This window comes from Prionailurus viverrinus, chromosome E2 (genome assembly GCF_022837055.1).
Source record: "Prionailurus viverrinus isolate Anna chromosome E2, UM_Priviv_1.0, whole genome shotgun sequence".
Classification (NCBI taxonomy): domain Eukaryota; kingdom Metazoa; phylum Chordata; class Mammalia; order Carnivora; family Felidae; genus Prionailurus; species Prionailurus viverrinus.
In genome coordinates, this window is record NC_062575.1 from 7,302,077 (window position 1) to 7,322,809 (window position 20,733).

The 20,733-nt window shown below is 44.4% G+C and overlaps 1 protein-coding gene across 1 annotated transcript in view; it reads right to left on the reverse strand.

Annotated features, from left to right (window-relative positions):
- The window catches only part of HSD17B2 (hydroxysteroid 17-beta dehydrogenase 2), a 91,380-nt gene that overhangs the window by 38,998 nt on the left and 31,649 nt on the right, over positions 1-20,733 (reverse strand). The window contains exon 2 of the mRNA XM_047835826.1: positions 2,901-3,113. Coding sequence (XP_047691782.1) covers positions 2,901-3,113 — 213 coding nt within the window. The remainder of the gene's footprint in view (positions 1-2,900; positions 3,114-20,733) is intronic.

Genomic DNA, 20,733 nt, shown 5'->3' on the forward strand with positions numbered 1-20,733 from the left:
TAAGCTGCAAGTGCTTGAGGCCTCCATGCAAAGCCCCAACGTGAAGCCAACCAGGGAGAGAGCAGGGTAAGAAACAGAGACTGAGCCCTGATGACATTGTTTAAAGATCCAACACACCTGAAGCTAACCTGTCATTTCAATTATGCACATACATTCCTTTATACGTTAGCAGTTTCGACCTGGGTTTGTGCCACTGGCGTCTGAACGAATCCTCCTGGGAACATGGTTGTGATTCTCAAGGAACCTGGTGGTGAGGAGCAGGAGATGGACAGATATTTATAATCAGTAATGCAGGTGTGTGCAAGGTATAACAAGTGAGCGTCCAGAAGACAAAGTGAATGGTGTCACTTGGATCAACAGGAAGATCATGCGCGAGATGTTATGTTTGAGCCAGGCCTCCTGTGGGAGTAGAGTCTGCAGTTGGACAAATCAAGAGTCTTAGAAAAAGGGAGCAGAGGCAAGAGGGAAATTTTGGTAAGAGGAAGCTGCATGTACAAAGATATGGTACATTTCACATATTCTACTCTGGAAACTGATCAGAATTTACCGAGTGGGCCAATAGGTATTGCAGATTAAGGGTTTGTCAGCGGCCATTACCCTGAGAGCTTTCAAACTCTTGTGAAGGGGTTTAGATTGTATTTGGTGGCAGATAGAGACCCACTGAACCATTCAGTGAGACTGAGCAAGACACCTCCCACAGGCCTGGCTCATGGGAGGGACCCAAGACACGGAGGCCCTGTACATCCAAGGGTCTATAAGAGATGGGTGGCGTTAGAAGGAGCACATTGTAAAGATCACTGCCCATTTGGAAAGTAATGGGGAGGGAGCCCCATCACAAGGAAGATCGTGGAGGCCCAGGTGGAAGGTGAAGCCTTGCTAAGCCTCACCGCCTGGAGATGAGAGAATAGGGCTGGGGTGAGGAAGATCTAGGACGTAGAACTGAAGGACTCGGGACAAATAGGATTTAGGGACTGAGGGTAAGCTGCAGGTCTAAGTGACCCCCAGGCTGCTGTCTTGGATGACTGACTTCGTGCCATTGCCAACTTCTGAGCTATGGAATGAAGGAGGGTAAGCGCATTTGCAGACAGGCAACAGGGGAAAAGATAATGAGGTCAGGTTTTAAAGGGAGGCGGGATGTCAGGCAGACGGTTTTATATACATATAGGTCGAGATGTTGAGAAGGGGACTAGGCTGGTAATACACTTGGAAGTGACTGGCATACGTCTCAGTGTTTCTCAGCTCTGGCAGAACCTTAGTATCACCTAGGGAGCTTTCAAATATACTGAGGCCTGGGACCCCCGAGTGGGATCTTCTTTGCCGCTGACATTCGTAGCAACAGGCTAGCAACAGTAGCAGCCCCTTTGTTGAAGGACAGCTGAATACTTGCCTGTAGACACCGATCTGATTGGTTAGGAGAAGGGTTCCCAGGCTGGGTGGGCATCATGGGTGTACCACCTGTGCAGTCACACAGGGCCCTGTGCTTCTGATCTTCCTGCTTGTTTCAATTCTCTGCTAGCATCATCTTAAAGTCTTCATCATTTCTGAAACAAGGGGCCTTACATCATTTTAATTTTGCCCTGGGGCCTCCAACTTATGTAGGCCATTCTGGGCCCAAGCATGGGTATTTTCGAACACTCGCCAGGTGATTGTAATATGCAGCTGAGTAGCACAGGGACAGAACAGCTTAGCCCAGGAAACATGGAATGGGAAGTTTGTGGATGAAGCCCGCAGAAACATTCACATTCTATGGGGGGATGGAAGAAGGGGTTCAGGCAGGAGAAGCAAAATAAAAAACAACAACAACAACAAAAAATCAGAGAACTAGGGAAGCAATAGGAAAGCTGGAGACCTCAAAGCCAAGACAAGGGAGGGTGGTCAGCACATTTATAATACTGTAGCTCTATGTTAACTAACTTGGATTTAAATTAAATAAATAAATAAAAATAAATACAGCTTTGTGGTTTTGGTAGGACTATATTTCACTTTAACCATTGAAAATTTAGCCTCTAAATTGAGTTGAGCTGTAAGTATAAAATACACACCAGATTTCAAAGATTTAGTTAAAAAAATGTGAAATACTTCACTAATAACCTTTGTATTGATTACATATTGAAATATTAATGTTGTAGATATACTGGGTTAAGTAAAAGGGATTATTAAAATTTAAAAAAAAACAAAGGTGGGGGGGTGCCTGGGTGGCTCAGTCAGTTAAGTTTCTGACTCTTGGTTTCAGCCCAGGTCACGATCTCGTGGTTCGTGGGTTGGAGCCCTGCATCTGGCTCTATGCTGACAGTGCAGAGCCTGCTTGGAATTCTCTCTCTCCCTCTCTCTCTGCCCATCCCCTGCTCACACGCTTGTTCTCTTTGTCTCTCAAAAATAAAGATTAAAAATTTTTTAATTAAAAAATAAAATAGTGCAGAGAGATAAACAGCTAGGTGTCCAGGATGACACTTATTAGCTCAGCCAGACCAGTAAGCCAACACAGGATTGAAGGTGAACAAGTTAAAAACAGGACAGCAGGGTTCCAAAGAGCTCGGCCATGAAGGAAGGGGAAGAAGAAGGGCTGTGACTAAAGGAAGACAGTAATTGTTACTTTTTTTTTTTTTAAGCCTAACACATGTTAATATTGTTGGGAGGAAAGCAACGGGAAACGCGGGCATGAGGGTAAGTAATGGGAGGGTGACCAAGCGGATGTTGGGCAAATGGGTTCAAGAATTCAAGTTCTGTGAGGATGGACTGCTGACCCATTCATACCATCTTTGTGTCTGCGAGAGGCCGTGGCATGTGACAGGTGCTCACACCCTCAGATGTGGTCAGCAGCCAGAATGGACTAGAGGGCAGTGGTAATTCGAGGCTGGAACCAGAGTGGGTCACTCGCTAGGAGGGGTGGGTCGCAGTACCTCTGTTCTGCACCTTTTCCACCACTTTGCTGTGGGCGTCTTTTATCTGCTGCGGGTTGGTGATGTCCATCTGGAGCACGGAGACGCGCTTGGAGCAGGTTCTTCGCAGTTCCTCTGCTCCTGGTCCCTTTTCATTCAGAACTCCGACAAATACCGTGAAGCCAAGCTCATCCAGATATTTGGACAGGGCGTGGCCAAATCCAGAATCACCACCTGCAAGGGATGAAGGCAAGACAAAGTGGGCTCAGACTCAGGTGGCAGGAGAAGTCACTTAATGAGGAAAACATTCCATGCTAGGTATGATTGTCCACGTTTTCTGGAGAGGGTGGCACTTGAGGAAGTTTCTTTATCTGCTAAGTGGAAAAATGCACAGACAAGCCAAAACAGATGCATTTCTCTGTATAAAAAGAAGAAAAGTTAGGTAAAATTTGGAGTGGGGGCTTAAGTGAAAGGGGAATTTCTGACGGAGGGATGGTCCAGGAGTGGCTGGTGGCCACATAACTTAGGAGGGAAAATAAAGACACATCATGGAAATTTTTCTATTAATCTCTGTTGTGTCATATTTGATGTAGCTTCCATCACTCCATAAAATCTTCAGTGAATAATTCATTACAAGCTAATACCTTAGGGTCGGTTTTGGGTTTTAGAGATGTAACAAAATGTCAGATCCTGCGTCCCTGTGGACAGAAGTCAGGAACAAGAAGCTTCCCAGTCCCTTCTAGGTTATGAAAGATGATGGCTCATAGCCATCTGCACTGCTCATCTCCTCAGAACTTTTTCCCCCATGATGGCCTTCTCCCAAGTTGTTGAATAGACATCAACCCTAGAAGGATACGTGCAACAGAAACCAGATAGAAGGCCCTAAGTGCATCACTTTGTGGAAATAAATGGGTGACAAATAATATGGAAAATACCCCTCATACTTTGAGGTGGGAGTTTATCCAAACCAGTCTGCAGGATATTATGGACCCTTGAAAAATGGTTTTATGCCCACAAGTGATAGATATCTGAAGGTCTGAATGAAGGCAACATGCACATAAAATCACCTGTTGGGCCACAGCAGAATAAACACCCAACAGTCAGTGTGCCTCCAGAACTCTAAAGGTGAGACATAGTCTTCACACTGGCTGGGTCAGGTGATCTTTCCTGTAAACCTTGAGGGATCCCTCTTATCAGCAGTCAGGGGCTATAGTCAGGCATCTACCTAAGAACTGGAAAATATGAGAAATCAGAGAGCACGCTGACAGTTAACTCAAGGATCAATGTGTCAGTGACCGGAAAAGACATCTTACTTCCAAGCTAACAAAACCTTCCTGGAATCTGAACAGAAGTGTCACTGTCCCTAAGAAGAGGATGATCACCATTAGACGGTGAAAGGACAAACTCAACACCAAAAAAAAAAAAAAAAAAATCAAACAATCTAATTCAAAAATGGGCTGAGGCACTGAATAGACATTTTCCCAAAGAAGACATACAAATGGCCAACATACACATGAGAAGATGTTCAGTATCACTAAGTGCCAGGGAAATGCAAGTCAAAACCACCATGAGATATCCTCTCACACCAGTTAAAATGGCTACAATCAAAATGACAAGAAGTAAGTGTTGGCGAGGATGTGGAGAAGAAGGAACACTTGTGAACTGTTGTCATGAACGCAAACTGGTGCAGCCACTGTGGAAAACAGCATGGAGGTTGCTCAAAACATTAAAAATAGAAATACCATATGATGCAGTAATTCCACTATTGGGTATTTACCCAAAGAAAACAAAAACACTACTTTGTAAGGATACGTGGATCCTTATTTTTATTGCAGCATTGTTTATAACAGCCAAGAAATGGAAGCTACTTAAGTGTCCATCAATAGATTAACGGATAAGGAAAATGTGTTTTATACACACACACACACACACACACACACACACACACACAAGAATATTATACAGTCCTAAAAAAAAAGAATGAAATCCTGCCATTTGAGACAATACGGATGGACCTAGAAGGTATGATGCCCAGTGAAATCAGTCACACTAAGAAAGACAAATACCATGTAATTTCACTCCTAAGTGAGACCTAAAAAACCAAACAAATGAATAAACTAACAAAAGGCAGAATCAGACCTATAAATACAGAGAACAAACTGATGGTTGTCAGAGGGGCGGGGGGTGGTGGGTTGGACAAAATGGGTGAATGTAGCATTTTGCTTAACAAAACATCTTGGAGTGCTGCCTGGGTGGCTCAGTCGGTTGAGCGTCCAACTTCGACTCAGGTCACGATCTCATGGTTTGTGGGTTTGAGCCCCACGTCGGGCTCTGTGCTGACAGCTCAGAGCCTGGAGCCTGCTTCGGATTCTGTCTTCCTCTCTCTGCCCCTCCCCCGTTAGCGCTCTGTATCTCTCTGTCTCTCAAAAGTAAATAAAAATATTTTTAAAAAGTATCTTGGAGGAATATCCATGTCAGTTGATATAGCTCTACCCCATCTTTTAAAATTGCTGTGTCATGGGGCTCCTGGGTGGCGCAGTCGGTTAAGCGTCCGACCTCAGCCAGGTCACGATCTCGCGGTCCGTGAGTTCGAGCCCCGCGTTGGGCTCTGGGCTGATGGCTTAGAGCCTGGAGCCTGTTTCCGATTCTGTGTCTCCCTCTCTCTCTCTGCCCCTCGCCCGTTCATGCTCTGTCTCTCTCTGTCCCAAAAATAAATAAACGTTGAAAAAAATTTTTTTAAAAATAAAATAAAATTGCTGTGTCATATTCCATCATAAGCACCAAAAGTTATAGAATCATTTTCCTATTCATGGACATTTAGGTTAATTCCTTCTTTTGCTCTCATGTACAGTGCTGAAAAGAGCATCACTTATGTGTCTCTGAATGTATGTATTTGTTCTCTAGGACAGACACTGAGACTTTCTGGGTCAAAGATAGACACGTTTAAAATGGTCATAGATTTTAGTCCTTCACATTTATCAGCAAGGCATGTGAATGCCTGTTTTTCTGTCCTTTTGTCTTATTTATTTATTTGTTTCTTTGTTTATTTATTTATTGCTTGAGTATGGCTCACACAATGTGACATTAGTTTCCGAAGTGCAAATTAGCGATCTGACAAGTTTACACATTATATTGTGTTCAGCACAAGTGTAGCTACTATCTGTCCCCATACATCACTCTTACAATACTATGACTATATTCCCCATGCTGTCCCTTTCATCCCTGTGACTTATTTATTCGTTGCATAACTGGAAGCCTGTATCTCTCACTGCTCTTCACCCATTTTGCCCAGCCCCTAGCCCCCTCCCCCTAGCAACCGCTACTTTGTTCTCTATTTATGGATCTGTTTCTGATTTTTTTTATTTGTTTTGTTTTAGATTCCACATACAAGTAAAATCATAAGGTATTTGTCTTCCTGACTTTTTTCACTTAGGATAATACCTTTAGGTCCATCCATGTTGTTGCAAATGGCAAGGTCTCATTCTTTTTTATGGCTGAATAATATTCTCTGTGTGTGTGTGTGTGTGTGTGTGTGTGTGTGCACGCATGTGCACCACATCTTCTTTATTCATTCATCTATTTTTTTAAATATTTTTAATGTCTTTATTTTTGAGACAGAGAGACAAAGCACAAGTGGAGGGGGGGGGGAAAGAGAGTGAGAGACACAGAATCTGAAGCAGGCTCCAGTCTCTGAGCTCTCAGCAAAGAGCATGATGCGGGGCTCGAACTCATAAGCAGTGAGATCATGACCTGAGCCCAAGTCGGATGCTTAACCAACTGAACCACCCGGGCACCCCTTTCCTTTCATCTGTCAGCGGACACTTGGGTTGCTTCCATGTATCGACTACTATAAATAATGCTGATTGCATTTAACTTTTGCTTCTTGTATGTCCATGTGCATCTATGCTCAGGAGACAGGCCTCTGTGTAAGCGTCACCACCAGGGCCTGCCCAGAGGAAGAGACAGTAACAATGGAGACAGATAGAAGCATCTGAGCCAGGTGACAGATGTCCATCTTGGTGTAAATGAGCACATTAGAATCATGGCTCTTCAACATGTAATAATATATGTGTGTACCAGTTTTGTGAGCCCAGTGAATGTGGCTTTGCCCTGCAGCTGGACAAATTCAACTTCTCAGTCAACTATGCTGGAACTAGCTCCTGGACAGTGCCAAGTGCCACAGATACGTGCCAAGCACGCAAATCCCTACACCACCCCGGAAACCCCACATGTCACTGGTGACCAGTACTGTCTTGCAAAATTATTCTCCAAATGTCAACAGGTGAGATTACCTTTCCCATTCTACACATGGGAAAACTGAAAAGGAGAGGGGCCAGCATTACAGAGATAGTAGGGATAGACTTAGACTCTCTGCTGGGGCCTAAATCCAAGCCCATGCCTCTTCGTTATCCTGGACCAGCCACCTTCTCCTGTATCTGTTTAAGAAGAGAGGGGAAGTGTGGGGAAGCCAAGTCCAGAATGGTCCTCGTGTGATCCAGCAAGGAAGGGTATGATCAACCTGCAAGTAACTAACTTAGAACCCGATTGGCACGAAGAATGGGTCTGGAGCTGGGTTACACCTGCTCTGGCGGGCAAAGCCATGTGTCCACGGAGGGCCCCTCCCATTTGTGATACACCAAACCCCGTGCTTCTGCCTCATGGTCGACGCAGCTGGGCATATTGAGGCCATGAATTTTCGAGCTTCCAGTTCTCCTGACAGGTTTCTGTCATATTAGGATGTCAGCATGTTCCTTCCCTGCACAGAAAGAATCGTTCTGCAGTGCAGAGATGAAAGCCGTGGCCCCGGGTTCCATGCAGCAAAGAAACACCCAGCCAGGGCATGTGCAGAGGAGGGTGAGAAAGGTTGTCCACCCAAAAGTCTACCAACAGACGGATACATAAACACAACATGGTGTATCCATCCAATGAAATATGATTCAGCCATAGAAGGAAATAAAGTTCTGTTACACAGTACAGCAATGGTGAATCTTGAAAACTTTATGCTAAGTGAGAGAAGAAAGAGATGTGTTGATCCTGACTACATTTTCTCTGAGTAGAGAACAATCTGGAAGATATTTTTGAAAGTAGCGTCTTTTTAAAAAATTTTAATTTATTAAGTAGGCTCCATGCCCAATGTGGAGCTTGAACTCACGACCCTGAGATCAAGAGTCACATGCTCTACTGATGGATGGAGCCAGCCACGCACCCCCTGAAGGTCGTAACTTTGACTAGCTTCCTGAATCCAGGACCTAACTCTCTAGAAAGTTCCTAGGAAGAGCCTGGCATGTGGAAGATACAGGCAAACTTCAGAGATTTTGCAGGTTCAGTTCCAGACTGCCACAATAAAGCAAGTCAAATGAATGTTTTGGTTTCCCAGCATATATAAAAGTTATGTTTACACTATACTGTAGCCTATTAAATGTACAATAGCATTAGGCCTAAAAAACAATGTACATACCTTAATTAAAAAATACTTTATTGTTGGGGCACCTGGGTGGCTCAGTCAGTTAAGTGTCAACTCTTGATTTTGGCTCACGTCATGATCTCACAGTTCGTGAGTGATTCAAGCCCCACATTGGGCTCTGTGCTGATAGCGTGGAGCCTGCCTGGGATTCTCTCTCTCCCACTCTCTCTGTCACTCCCCTGGTCGCTCTCTCTCTCTCGTTCTCCGTCTCAAAATTAAATAAATAAATGTTAAAAATAATATATTTAAGAAATACTTTATTGCTAAAAAATGCTAACCATCATCTGGGCTTTTTGCTGGTGGAGGGTCTTGCCTGGATGCTGACAGCTGCTCACCAAGTGGAGTGGTGGTTGCTGAAGGTTGGGGTGGCGGTGGCAGTTTCTTAAGACAACGGTAAAGCTTGCCACATCGATTGACTCTTCCTTTAGAGAGTGATTTCTCTGTTTCATGTGATGTTGTGTGATAGCATTTTACCCACAGGAGATCTTTTTTCAAATTGGAGTTAATTCTTCTCAAATCCTGCTGCTGCTTTGACAACTCAGTTTATCTGCTAAATCCTCTCTTGTCATTTCAATCATCTTCACCAGGAGTGGAAACCACTTTCACAAAGGCCACTACTTTCTTCGGTCATCCATAAGATGCAACTTCTCATGCATTAAAAGTTTTATCATGAGAAGGCAGCAATTCAGTCCCACCTTTAGGCTCCACGTGTTGTTGTTTTTTTTTTAATGTTTATTTATTTTTGAGAGAAAGAGAAAGCACAAGCCAGGGAGGGGCAGAGAGAGGGGGAGACAGAGGATCCAAAGTGGGCTATGCACTGACAGCAGTGAGTCTGATGACAGCAGTGGGGTTCGAACTCACGAACGGCGAGATCATGACCTGAGCCAAAGCTAGACGTTCAACCGATTGAGCCACCCAGATGTCCCAGGCTCCACTGTTAATTCTGGTTCTCCTGCTATTTCCACTACATCTGTGGTGACTTCCTCCACTCGAGTCTGGACAGCCTCAAAGTCATCCATCCATAAGGGTTGGAATCAACTTCTTCCAGACTCTTGTTAATGCTGATATTTTCACCTCTTCCCATGAATCACAAATGTCCTTAACAGCATCCAGAATGGTGAATCCTTTCCAGAAGGTTTCCAATTGACTTTGCCCAGATGCATCGGAGGAATCACTTTTTATGGCATCTCTAGCCTTACAAAATTTATTTCTTAAATAATAAGACTTGAAATTCAAAATTACTTCTCTATCCACGGGCTGAAGAATGGATGTTACGTTAGCAGGCATGAAGACAACATTCATCTCATTGTACCACCCCCATCAGCACCCTTGGGTGACTAGATGCATTGTCAGTGAGCACTGATATTTTGAAAGAAAATTTTTTTTTCCCCCTGAGCAGTGAGTCTCAATACTGGGCTTAAAATATTAGGCAAACAGATGTGCTGTCAGCCAGGCTTTGTTGTTCCATTCACAGAGCACAAGTAGAGCAGGTTTAGCATAACTCTTAAGGGCTCAAGCCTTTTCAGAGTGGTGAGTGAGCACTGGCTTCAATTCAAAGTCACCAGCTACATTAGCCCCTACGAAGAGAATGAGCCCCTTCTTTGAACCTCTGAAGCCAGGCATTGATTTCTCTTCTCTAGCTTTGAACGTCTTGTTGTTGAGTGAAAATCTATTGGTCAGTGTAGCCATTTTCACTATTTCAGTATTCAGTATTTCACCTCTAAATACTTTGCTGCAGCTTCTGCAACAGTACCTGCTGCTTCACCTTGGACTTTGAGGTTAGGACGACAGCCTCTTTCCTTTGCGCCTCACAAACCAGTATCTGCCAATTTCAAGCTTTTCTTGTGCAGCTTCTTCGCCTCTCAGCCTCCATGGAACTGGAGAGAGTTAGCACTTTGCTCTGGATTAGGCTTTGGCTTAAGAGAATGTTTGCTCTTCTATCCAGACCGCTGAAACCTTCTCCACATCAGCAGTAAGGCCTCTCACTCTCTTTGCATTTGCGTGTCCGCTGGAGGAGCCCTTTTGATCTCCTTCGGGAACTTTCCCTTTGCACTCACAGCTTGGCTAAATGACGCAAGAGGCCTGGCTCCGGCCTATCTCCGCTTTCAACATGCCCTACTCCCTGAGCGTAGTCACTTCTAGCTTTTGACTTAAAGTGAGAGACAAGGGACTCTTCCTGTCACTTGCACCCTTAGAGGCCAGAGTATGGTTCCTAACTGGCCTAATTTCAATACTGCTGAGTCTCAGGGAACAGGGAGGCCCGAGGGCAGAGGGAGACGAGGGAAGGGCTGATTAAGTTTGCTATCTTCTATGGGCACGCTTCATGGCGCCCCAAAACAATGACAATAGTAATGTCACAGATCACTGATCACAGGTCACCATCACAAATATAATAGTAAAGAAAAAGTTCGGAATACTGTGAGAATTACCAGAATGTGTCACACAGACATGAAGTGAGCAGATGCTGTTGGAAAAATGGCGTCAATAGACTTGCTCAACACAGGGTTGCCACAAACCTTCAGTCTGTAAAAATCGCATTGTCTGCGAAGCACAACAAAGCCAAGTGAGGTCAAAGGAGGTGTGTCTGTGCTGGAGGCAAATGGAGTGATGGCGTGTTGAACTTTGCCAGGCCCTGTGATTCTGGAAAACAGCAAACAGAATCACCCCCTCTCTTTGTTTCTTAGGAGACAGCTTAGTGCAAAGAGGTCACCTGCCCCCTGTGACCTGGGTAACACTCATGGATGCTCCCCTGGCTTACCTGTGACAGGGCCAGACCCAGGCCCTCCATTGCTTCATAAATAATTAGCTGGATGGCCTGTCACCAGCGAATCATTGGAAAAAAGTGCTTGTTAACCAACCTTTGGTGCAGATTCTCTTCTTTCCCTGGGCCCTGGCCCACCCCCAGCCTGACCCAGTAGGCAGCCACTCCTGAGAATAGGCTGGTCTCAGGAGAAAACCTCCTTTCATCTACTGTCTGGTCACAGCCTGCATGCAATGCCCCTCACCTGGAGCCATCTGCACGTGTTTACTGCCCCCTCTAAAAGCAACATTCTGTTTTTGGTCCAACCCTTGAGATACTTGCAGACCTATGGTCAGAGTATTCCCCATATGACACCCGTCCTATCCCCCTGCAATAACCCTTTCAAATAAAACCTCTCCTTAGTAAATCGGGATTTGTTTTTATTTGACGGTGAATTAACAAAGCCAAAGTTCATAGAAGGCCATCTGCTTATCCTTATCTGTAAGAAGGCACAGCACAGAGGCCTGGGTGTGAGCCTTGGTCCCACCATCCCTACCTATGCAACCCTGGTCAAGTTATTTAACTTCCCTGTGTCTCCGTTTCCGCATCTGTAAAGTGGACTTACTAATGATACCTAAACCAGTTAATATTTGTGATGTGTTTAGCAGTGCCTGTTCCCAGTAATAATTATACAGATTAAAAAAAATAAAGCTGTTATCCTTCCTGATTTTCAGGCCTTTGCATGCACAAATTGGTAGACGAAGAATTTGTGTCTAGTGAGGATCAATTCAACATCTCAGTTAAGATGCATGCTGCCTGAATCTGCGTCTTCCACACATGAGTTTTGGAGAATGTTCTGTGTAGTTGTGTGGACCCTCTATTTCTTCATCTGGGAAGTGGGGTTATGACAGTACCTCCCTCCTAGGCTGATGTTGGGGGGTAACACACAGTAGATGTTTTACACAAGACCCCACATGTTGTAAGCAGCTCTTACTGGTATCGTGGCTCTAACCAGGACATTGTTTGTGATTTACAGTGTTAAAGATCAGGCTGTGCTAGCCCTGAGCCTATGCAAGTGTCAGCGCACCTTGGGAAAGAAAGCCACTCCCTGTTGAGAATCCTTGTGTACTCTGGAAACCCCAAGACAAGTCTGGGGCCTTGGGGAAAAGGCAAGTGTCTCATAAGGGCTCTCTAATGGTAATCTCTGAAAATAACCACACCCTGCATGGATTGCGTGTTCACCAAGTTCCTGCCAGCCTCTCACATACTAACTCATTACATGCTCCCAACCACTCTGAAAGGTAAGTCATTTTACTACCATCAGTTACAGAGGAGGAAACTGAGACACAAAAAGAGTTAAATCGTTCAGCTGGGACATGGCAGGGTTAGGTTGGAACCCAAGCAGGGTCCAGGATCTAAACAGCTGGGATATAAAATATTCAATTCTTTGGAGCACCTGGCTGGCTCAGTTGGCAGAGCACATGACTTTTGATCTCAGGGTCATGAGTTCAATCCCCATGTCAGGTGTAGAGATTGCTTAAAATAAATAAATAAAATCTTTAAAAATATTCCATTCTTTTAGCGCATAGGATTTAACACAAAGAAGATGGTCAGTAAAAAGCATGTGTTGACTAAATGGGCATTTAAGAAGGCATTGGAATGTGAATGCTTTCAGAACAGAGAATCCTGTCACTCATGTTGATAGTACCTGACTCAAAGTAAGTACTCAACAAAACATTTGTTGAGTTGAACATCCATCCCTGGTAGAGGGTGGATGACATGCTGGAGTTGGGTTTAAGCTATGCCCTTTGAGATCATTCTATCTCTAGTAGCCTAGAAATATATCAACTTGGAGCAAGTAATGAGCATTTAAACGAAATCTGTGCAAGACAGGAGTGAGTTTGAAATATGGATTCATTCTAAAAATATTAATAAAGTCTCCCTTTATGTGCAAAATGGAAACAGTATCAATCCCTTTAATTCAAAAGAGTTAACAATTGTGTAGTCTCAAAGCTGGTGGGCTCATGGGAACTAGATTTATGCCATTGCTACTCGAGAGTGCTGGATTAGCTGGTGAACAGAAATAGTCCAACATTTCTTCAAATCTTAAGTTAGGTAAATTGTGAAGTTCAGAAGTTCTTTAGGACCATGTCCCTTGAATGTAACACACCACCCTGTAAAGGTGAGACTGCGTGTGCTCTTGGATACAAGCTGGTCCCCTGGAAGTGACATTCAAGTCTTTTTTTTTTTCCTTTAGTTCTTTTAATGTCCGTTTATTTTTGAGGGAGAGAACATGAGCTGGGGAGGGGCATAGAGAGAGAGAGACAGAGGGAGAGAGAGGGAGACACAGAATCCGAAGCAGGCTCCAGGCTCTGAGCTGTCAGCACAGAGCCTGATGCGGGGCTCAAATCCACTGACCGTGAGATCATGACCTGAGCCGAGGTTGGACACTTAACCGACTGTGCCATGCAGGTGCCCCCCTTGGAAGCTACATTCAGAAAGAGGGACGAAGAGGGAAGAATGTGTAAGCCTGTAAATTTCTAATCATTATCCAAACATACTACAAGTAATAAACTTTAAGATCAACAACGGGGGGGCGCCTGGGTGGCTCAGTCGGTTAGGCGTCCGACCTCGGCTCAGGTCATGATCTCACGGTCGGTGAGTTCTAGCCCCACATCGGGCTCTGTGCTGACAGCTCGGAGCCTGGAACCTGCTTCGGATTCTGTGTCTCCTTTCATCTCTGCCCCTCCCCAACTTGTGCTCTGTCTCTCTCTCTCTCTCAAAAATAAATAAATGTAAAAAAAATTTTTTTAATCAACAATGGGGAAGTAAAACAAGAAATCCCTATTTATCTTACCAATGTAGCACAACTTTTATAGGCTTCATGTTTTTTCTTCTAGACTTCTTTCTGCACATTGTTCTTTAACAATTCCAGTTATAGCACACATATAATTTGACAACTAATTTTTAAATTAATATTAGGTAAACCATTTTTACACATTTCTACGTTGTCTTCAAAACCACAAACCATTATTTTTCATAATGAGATGAAATTCTCCCTATTAAAATGCAACAGAGAGGGATGCCTGGGTAGCTGAGTCAGTTAAGCTTCTGACTCTTGGTTTCGGCTTAGGTCATGATCTCCTGGTTCGTGGGTTCGAACCCTTCATCAGGCTCTGTGCTGGCAGTGTGGAGCCTGCTTGGAATTCTCTCTCTCCCTCTCTCTCTATCCCTGCCCCTCCCCCACTTGCGCTGTCTCTGTCTCTCTCAAAATAAATAAACTTTAAAAACTAAAAATAGGGATGCCTGGGTGGCTCAGTCAATTAAGCATCCAACTTCTGCTCAGATCATGATCTCACATTTCATGAGTTCGAGCTCTGTGTTGGGCTCTGTGCTGACAGCTCAGAGCCTGGAGCCTGCTTCGGATTCTGTGACTTCCTCTCTCTCTGCCCCTCCCCTGCTCGTACTCTGTCTGTCTCTGTCTCTCAAAAAACAATAAAAAAAATTTTAATAAAAAATTAATTAATTAACTTAACAAATGCAGCATGGAGAAATGGTCTGAGCCTGGATTATGGAGCTAGGAGACTTGAGTTCAAATCCTGGCTCTGCCACTTACCAAAGTCACTCATGTGACTTTGGCCCATCAACCCCTCTGTGCCTCAGTTTCCTCATCTGTAATGTAGGGCGATACTAGCACCTGCTTCCTAGGTTTGTTAGAAGGATTAAAATGGTTTGATTAATTAAAGTAATTGGCACAAGGCCTGGCACAGGGCATTTACTATTCAGGTGTTTGTTAAGTAAATGGCAGCTGTGTTCTTCAACCCTGCTACTACTTTCATTGGCTGCTTCTAGTTCCTGGAAGCAAAAGAATTGTCAGTTCAGTTCTTATCTTGGGTCATCGGTTCTACTTTCTGCCAGTGGTCCCATCTCTCCCACACCCTGTCCCTAAGGCCCCTCCAAGTCCTCCCGTTGCCAGTGATCTCTTCGACCAACAGCAGCCACAAGCAGGGCTTCTTAGGGGTATAGGCATCTTCGGAGGTATTGAGGGCTTTTCTCACAGTGGATTTCACTTCTAACAGTGGAACGCACAAACACAAACTGAAGATCTGCTATGTATCAATAAGAGCATGGCCTGATATGTGTTTTGCTTGCACAGGGCGTTTTGTAGAAATCTAAACTAACACCTAGAATCAGGGGAGTTCACCTGAGAATCCAGGTCAATGGTTTCTCTTGGTTAACCGGGAGATAAGCCAACTGCAGGCCTGCATTCCAACAAGGAACCCCTGACTTGAAACTGAGGATCCCTATGCTCCCTGCCATGGGCCATACTCTCAGAGCAGGGCTCCATGGTGGGCATGTGCCACTCCCAGAATTCCTTTTTATTTATTTATTCATTCGTTCATTCACTTACTTATTTACTTACTTATTTGTTTATTTATTTATTTTAAATAAAATTTATCGTCAAATTGGCTAACATACAACACCCAGTGCTCATCCCAACAAGTGCCCTCCTCTATGCACTCCCGGCATTCCTAATGATACCTGCCCCACTCCTGTAGCCTTGTGAGCCTCCAAGACCCTTGATGTACTTTGTCCCACTTGCAAAAGTCATCTGGGCCCAGAGATGCTTATCTTGAAACCTGTGCAAAACTGAGGAGGAAATGACTGTCTCCTCCCTTGCTTAAGACTTAAGCAATCCATCAGATTGCCACCCTCGTGTTGTCACTGCCTGTTCCCTATAAAATATATTAGGGTTGATAAAATGGTAGATAAATAAAATAAAACTCTAGTGCACTTAAGGCTTCCCTGAGGGTCATTTAAGGCTCAGCTCTTAACCCAGGAAGAGCAAATACTTGCAACTGTACCACCAACACCACCTCCTTTGCCAGTGGTATTCTCAAGGTAGTAACTGTTGGGTGGTGTCGCCCCGGGAAAAGTCCATTCTGTAATGGAAATAAATGTATTTTTTTCCCTGAAATAGAATCTTTATGAATAATTATGCCATGCTATTGCCATCTTTTTTTAAAGTTTATTTATTTATTTTGAGAGAGACAGAGACAGGGAACAGAGACAGCATGAGCAGGGGAGGGGCAGAGAGAGAGAGGGAGAATCCCAAGCAGGCTCTGCTCCACCAGCACAGAGTCCGACGTAGAGCTCAAACTCACAAAACTTTGAGATCTTGACCTGTGCCAAAATCAAGAGTCAGATGCTCAACTGACTGAGCCACCCAAGCGCCCCTGCTATTCCTCTCTTAAGATGGCCAACTGAGATGCCAAAACATTCAATACTTGTTCAAGGCCACACATCTGGGATATGCTAGAGTTGCCTTTTGAACCCAGATTTGCTCTTTCTAAGGCACGTTCTTTTCCTTCTATGAGTCATTGTCTCTTTGAGCACCTTGGGCAGAAGATGGGCAGGGAGGATGCACAAAGTGGGGACACCAATGAGAGCTGTCTGCCAGAGAAGGGTCTCCATCACTGGTGCCACCTCTCTTCCCAAAGGATGGATTCCTATCATCCGTGCAACAGCACCAACTGCTTACACCTGCTCATCCAGAAGGGGAAATGCAACAATTTGTTCTCAAGTGGTACATGAGGGAAGAGCTCCTAGACTGGCTGCAAAATAAGCAAAAGTGACTCTGCTGGGCTTGGGCAAGGGCTAGACTCCCAGACCACAGTCCAGTCCTGATGTCTCTCCTGAACTTCCCCTGTGGCCACCCCAGATTCATCACCTATGGCTTCACCTTCTAGAATTCCTTATTCTCCTAAATGACATCACTCTCCTTCCAGTTACACAAGACCAGTGCCTTCTCCTGATCCTCACCTCCATTCAGTCCCCTTGCCTTCCATCCTAAGATTTTGACAGCCATCTCCATATCTCCTTTTCTGCACCTCATGATGAAAAAATCCAGGTCAACCCAGGTCAGCCTGCCATCAGATGGCCACCAAGGTTGGGGTGCAGTAGGAAATGGCATCATAATTGTCCAAAATTTCATATTACATCTATTCAGGTTATTCTAGTTAAGAAACAATGGACATGAGTCTCAATACTGACATCCCTGAAACCCATGCTGATGGGGAAGATGTGTGGTTAGCTGAAATGATCAGAATTTCAGAAATCCTTGGCCAAGCCCAGACACCATTAGAAAGACTCCTCTTTGAGCCTTGGGTACTCTGGCTGAGTACCCAGATTAGGGTAGGGGAAACTCCCTGTTGACAGTACTAGGGGACTCAGCCAAGACTTCCCAGCACCATTTCCTCTAAGGGTGTCTTTGCAGAGATTTGGAGAGTGCTTTTTGGGTTTTTTTCTCTAATCCACTAAATACCCACCTTCTCATAAAGAAAGAAAATAGGGAGAGATGAGCCAACAGTTGGTATCCATGACCATAAATAGAGGTAGGGCGCTGGCTTTCCCTAAATGCCACTTATAACTTCGGACGTGTCTTCCTATCTCCACATTCATTCATTTGTGCATGCATCATCCATCTAGGAATCCCTGGGCTAAGTCCTAGAAACACCACCATCAAAGAGAGACCTCTCCCCAACTTCATGGTGCTTACTGCCTTAATCCTGAGTCCCACTGAAATCCCTGGGACACTCCAAAAAAATCAGTGCCCAGGCCACATGCCCAGACAGTCTTAATTTAGTTGGTCTGAGATGGGACTAAATGCTGGCAACAGTTTCTAAAGCTCTCCAGGTGATTCCCGTGTGCAGTCACGGTTCAGAAACACTGATCTAAGGTGGGGATCTCAACCAGGGTGACTTTGCTCCCCTGGATATTGGGTAATATGTGAAGGCTTTTTTTTTTTTTTTGGTCACAACTCTGATGATCCAATGGGTAGATGTGGGGATGTTACTTGACATCCTGTAGCTCACAGGGCAAACCCCACCACAAAAAGTTATCTGGCTCCAAATAGCAGTAGTGTTAAGGTTGAGAAACTCTAGCTAGGAGGAAGACAGACATTAGGTAAATTATTACAATACAGAGTGGTCAATGTTATAAATGGAAAGCTCTGGGAACTATAGGCCATAGGTAATATTTATAGGGAACCCCAAATCCCTTCTTTAGTAAATATTCCATCGGAGAAGAATACTGGCAGGAGAGAGAAAGAACTAGGTCCCCTCCATCAGGCCGGGACTCTGGTGCTATCTAGTCCACGATTCTACCTCCTGTGCCCAAAACGGCGCTCGGCATGTTGTAGTTGCTCTGTAAATATTTGCTTAATGACAAAACGCCCACTGATTACGTGGAAGCATCAGGCACCGTCACCTTTCTCTTCGCCCCACTCTGTACTGGTTTCCTGGACTCACTGCTCCTCCTCTCCAGCCTGCCAGCCCCTGCCAGCCCCTGCCCTGCCGTATGTCTGCACCTCAGAGCCCAGTTCTGTCCCTGAGCCTACCCTTCCTCTGCCTCCAGCCTTAGACATTTCCACTGACCACAAGCTAAAATTCAGAGTCTTCAGTTCAGCAGCAAAGGCTGTACCGTTTGATTCCAATCTACATTTCCAAGTGTATCCCCCCTTCTCCTTCTGCTTGCATCCTGAATGCCACACGGAACCATACCTAGAACATCCTTGGTGTCTCCTCACCCACATCTTTGATTACATCGGACATTCTGCCTGGAATGCTTATGCATGTCCCTTTCGCCATTCCTTGCCATTTGAATTTTTAAAAAACTATTCCCTACAAGAAAACCTTGTATAATGGACTGTGTACCCATCTTCCATCTACAAGAATTATCAGTGTTCTGTTTTATTTATTTCCTCCCCCAACCGTTTTCCCCTTTTCTCTGCATTGTTTTAAAAAAATTTATTTATTTATTTAAGTAATCTCTCCACCCAACATGGAGCTCGAACTTACGACCTTGAGATCAAGAGTCACACGCTCTTCTGACTGAGCCAGCCAGGCACCCCTTTTTCTCCTACATTTTAAAGCAAATCCCACCCTTAATATCATGTTATCCATAAACCTATAATTATGTCAGTATACACCACCAAAAGGCAAGGACTTTTCAAATATAACTATATGGTCTTTATAAGCTTGCAAAAAGTAACAATTCCTTTTTTATGTTTTTTTTTTTTAATTTTTTTTTCAACGTTTTTATTTATTTTTGGGACAGAGAGAGACAGAGCATGAACGGGGGAGGAGGAGACACAGAATCGGAAACAGGCTCCAGGCTCTGAGCCATCAGCCCAGAGCCCAACGCGGGGCTCGAACTCACGGACCACGAGATCGTGACCTGGCTGAAGTCGGACGCTCAACCGACTGTGCCACCCAGGCGCCCCTATGTTTATTTATTTTTGAGAGAGAGAGAGACAGACAGATGGAGCATGAGTGGGGGAGGGGCAAAGAGCGAGACACAGAATCCAAAGCAGGGTCGTTCTCCGAACCCACAAACTGTGAGATCATAACCTGAGCCAAAGTGAGCAGCTTAACCAGCTGAGCCACCCCGGTGCCCCAACAATTCTTGTTCACTGTCATCTAATACCTAGGATGTACTCCTCTTTCTCCGTTCATTTCCAAAATGTCTTTTTACAGTCGGTTTGACTCAAGGCACAAACAAGTTCCACGCGTCACATTTGGTCTTCATGTCTCTGAAGTGTCATCTCTTCTACAGGATTCTATTCCCTTTTTCATCCCATTTATTTGTTGAGGAAACCGTGGCATTTATCCTAAATAATTATTATTTATTATTAATTATTATTATTATTATTTATTCTAAATAATACCCCACATTCTAAGTTTGGCAAACTGCTTCCTTATTCTGTTCTTTAATTTGCTCCTCTGTCTTCTGTATTTCCGGTAAAGTTAGATCTAGAGGCTTAAGTTGATTTAGGTTCATTTTTCTCCCCCCAAGACTGCCTCGTAGGCGGTGCTGGATGCCTCCTGTTGCACCACCCACAAGAGCAAGCATGAGTCATGTTGCACTTTTAATGATGGTGATTGATCAGCAAATTCAGGTGCTGGCAACCCAACCATATAATTCAAGGTTTCCCGTCAAACTTTCACATGAGGCTTAGCCTACATTAATGATCATTGCCTCCTTCACTATTTCATTCAAGATAACACACACACGCATACACACACGTACACACACACACAAAATGATTCTTCTACTTGTCACTTCTTTCGCATTTATTAACTAAAATTGTGAAGACTGACAACATTTTTATTTTATGTTATTTTTTTTAACGTTTATTTATTTTTGAGACAGAGAGAGAGACAGAGCATGAACGGGGGAGGGGCAGAGAGAGAGGGAGACACAGAATCGGAAACAGGCTCCAGGCTCTGAGCTGTCAGCACAGAGCCTGACGCGGGGCTCCAACTCACGGACCGCGAGATCGTGACCTGGCTGAAGTCGGACGCTTAACTGACCGAGCCACCCAGGCGCCCCTGACATAATTATTATTGTAATTTATGATTATTTTGAACTGCCATATGTATATCAAGAATAAAGCAACTAAGGGGCACCTGGCTGGCTCAGTGGGTGGAGCATGCAACTCTTGATCCGGGGTCCTGAGTTCGAGCCCCATGTTGGGAGCAGAGATAACAAAGAAATATGCTTTAAAAAAGAAAAGAATAAAGCAAATGAAGTATTATGTTAATGTCACTAGGAACCAAGATTTTCAGCATCGAAGTAATTCAGTAAAA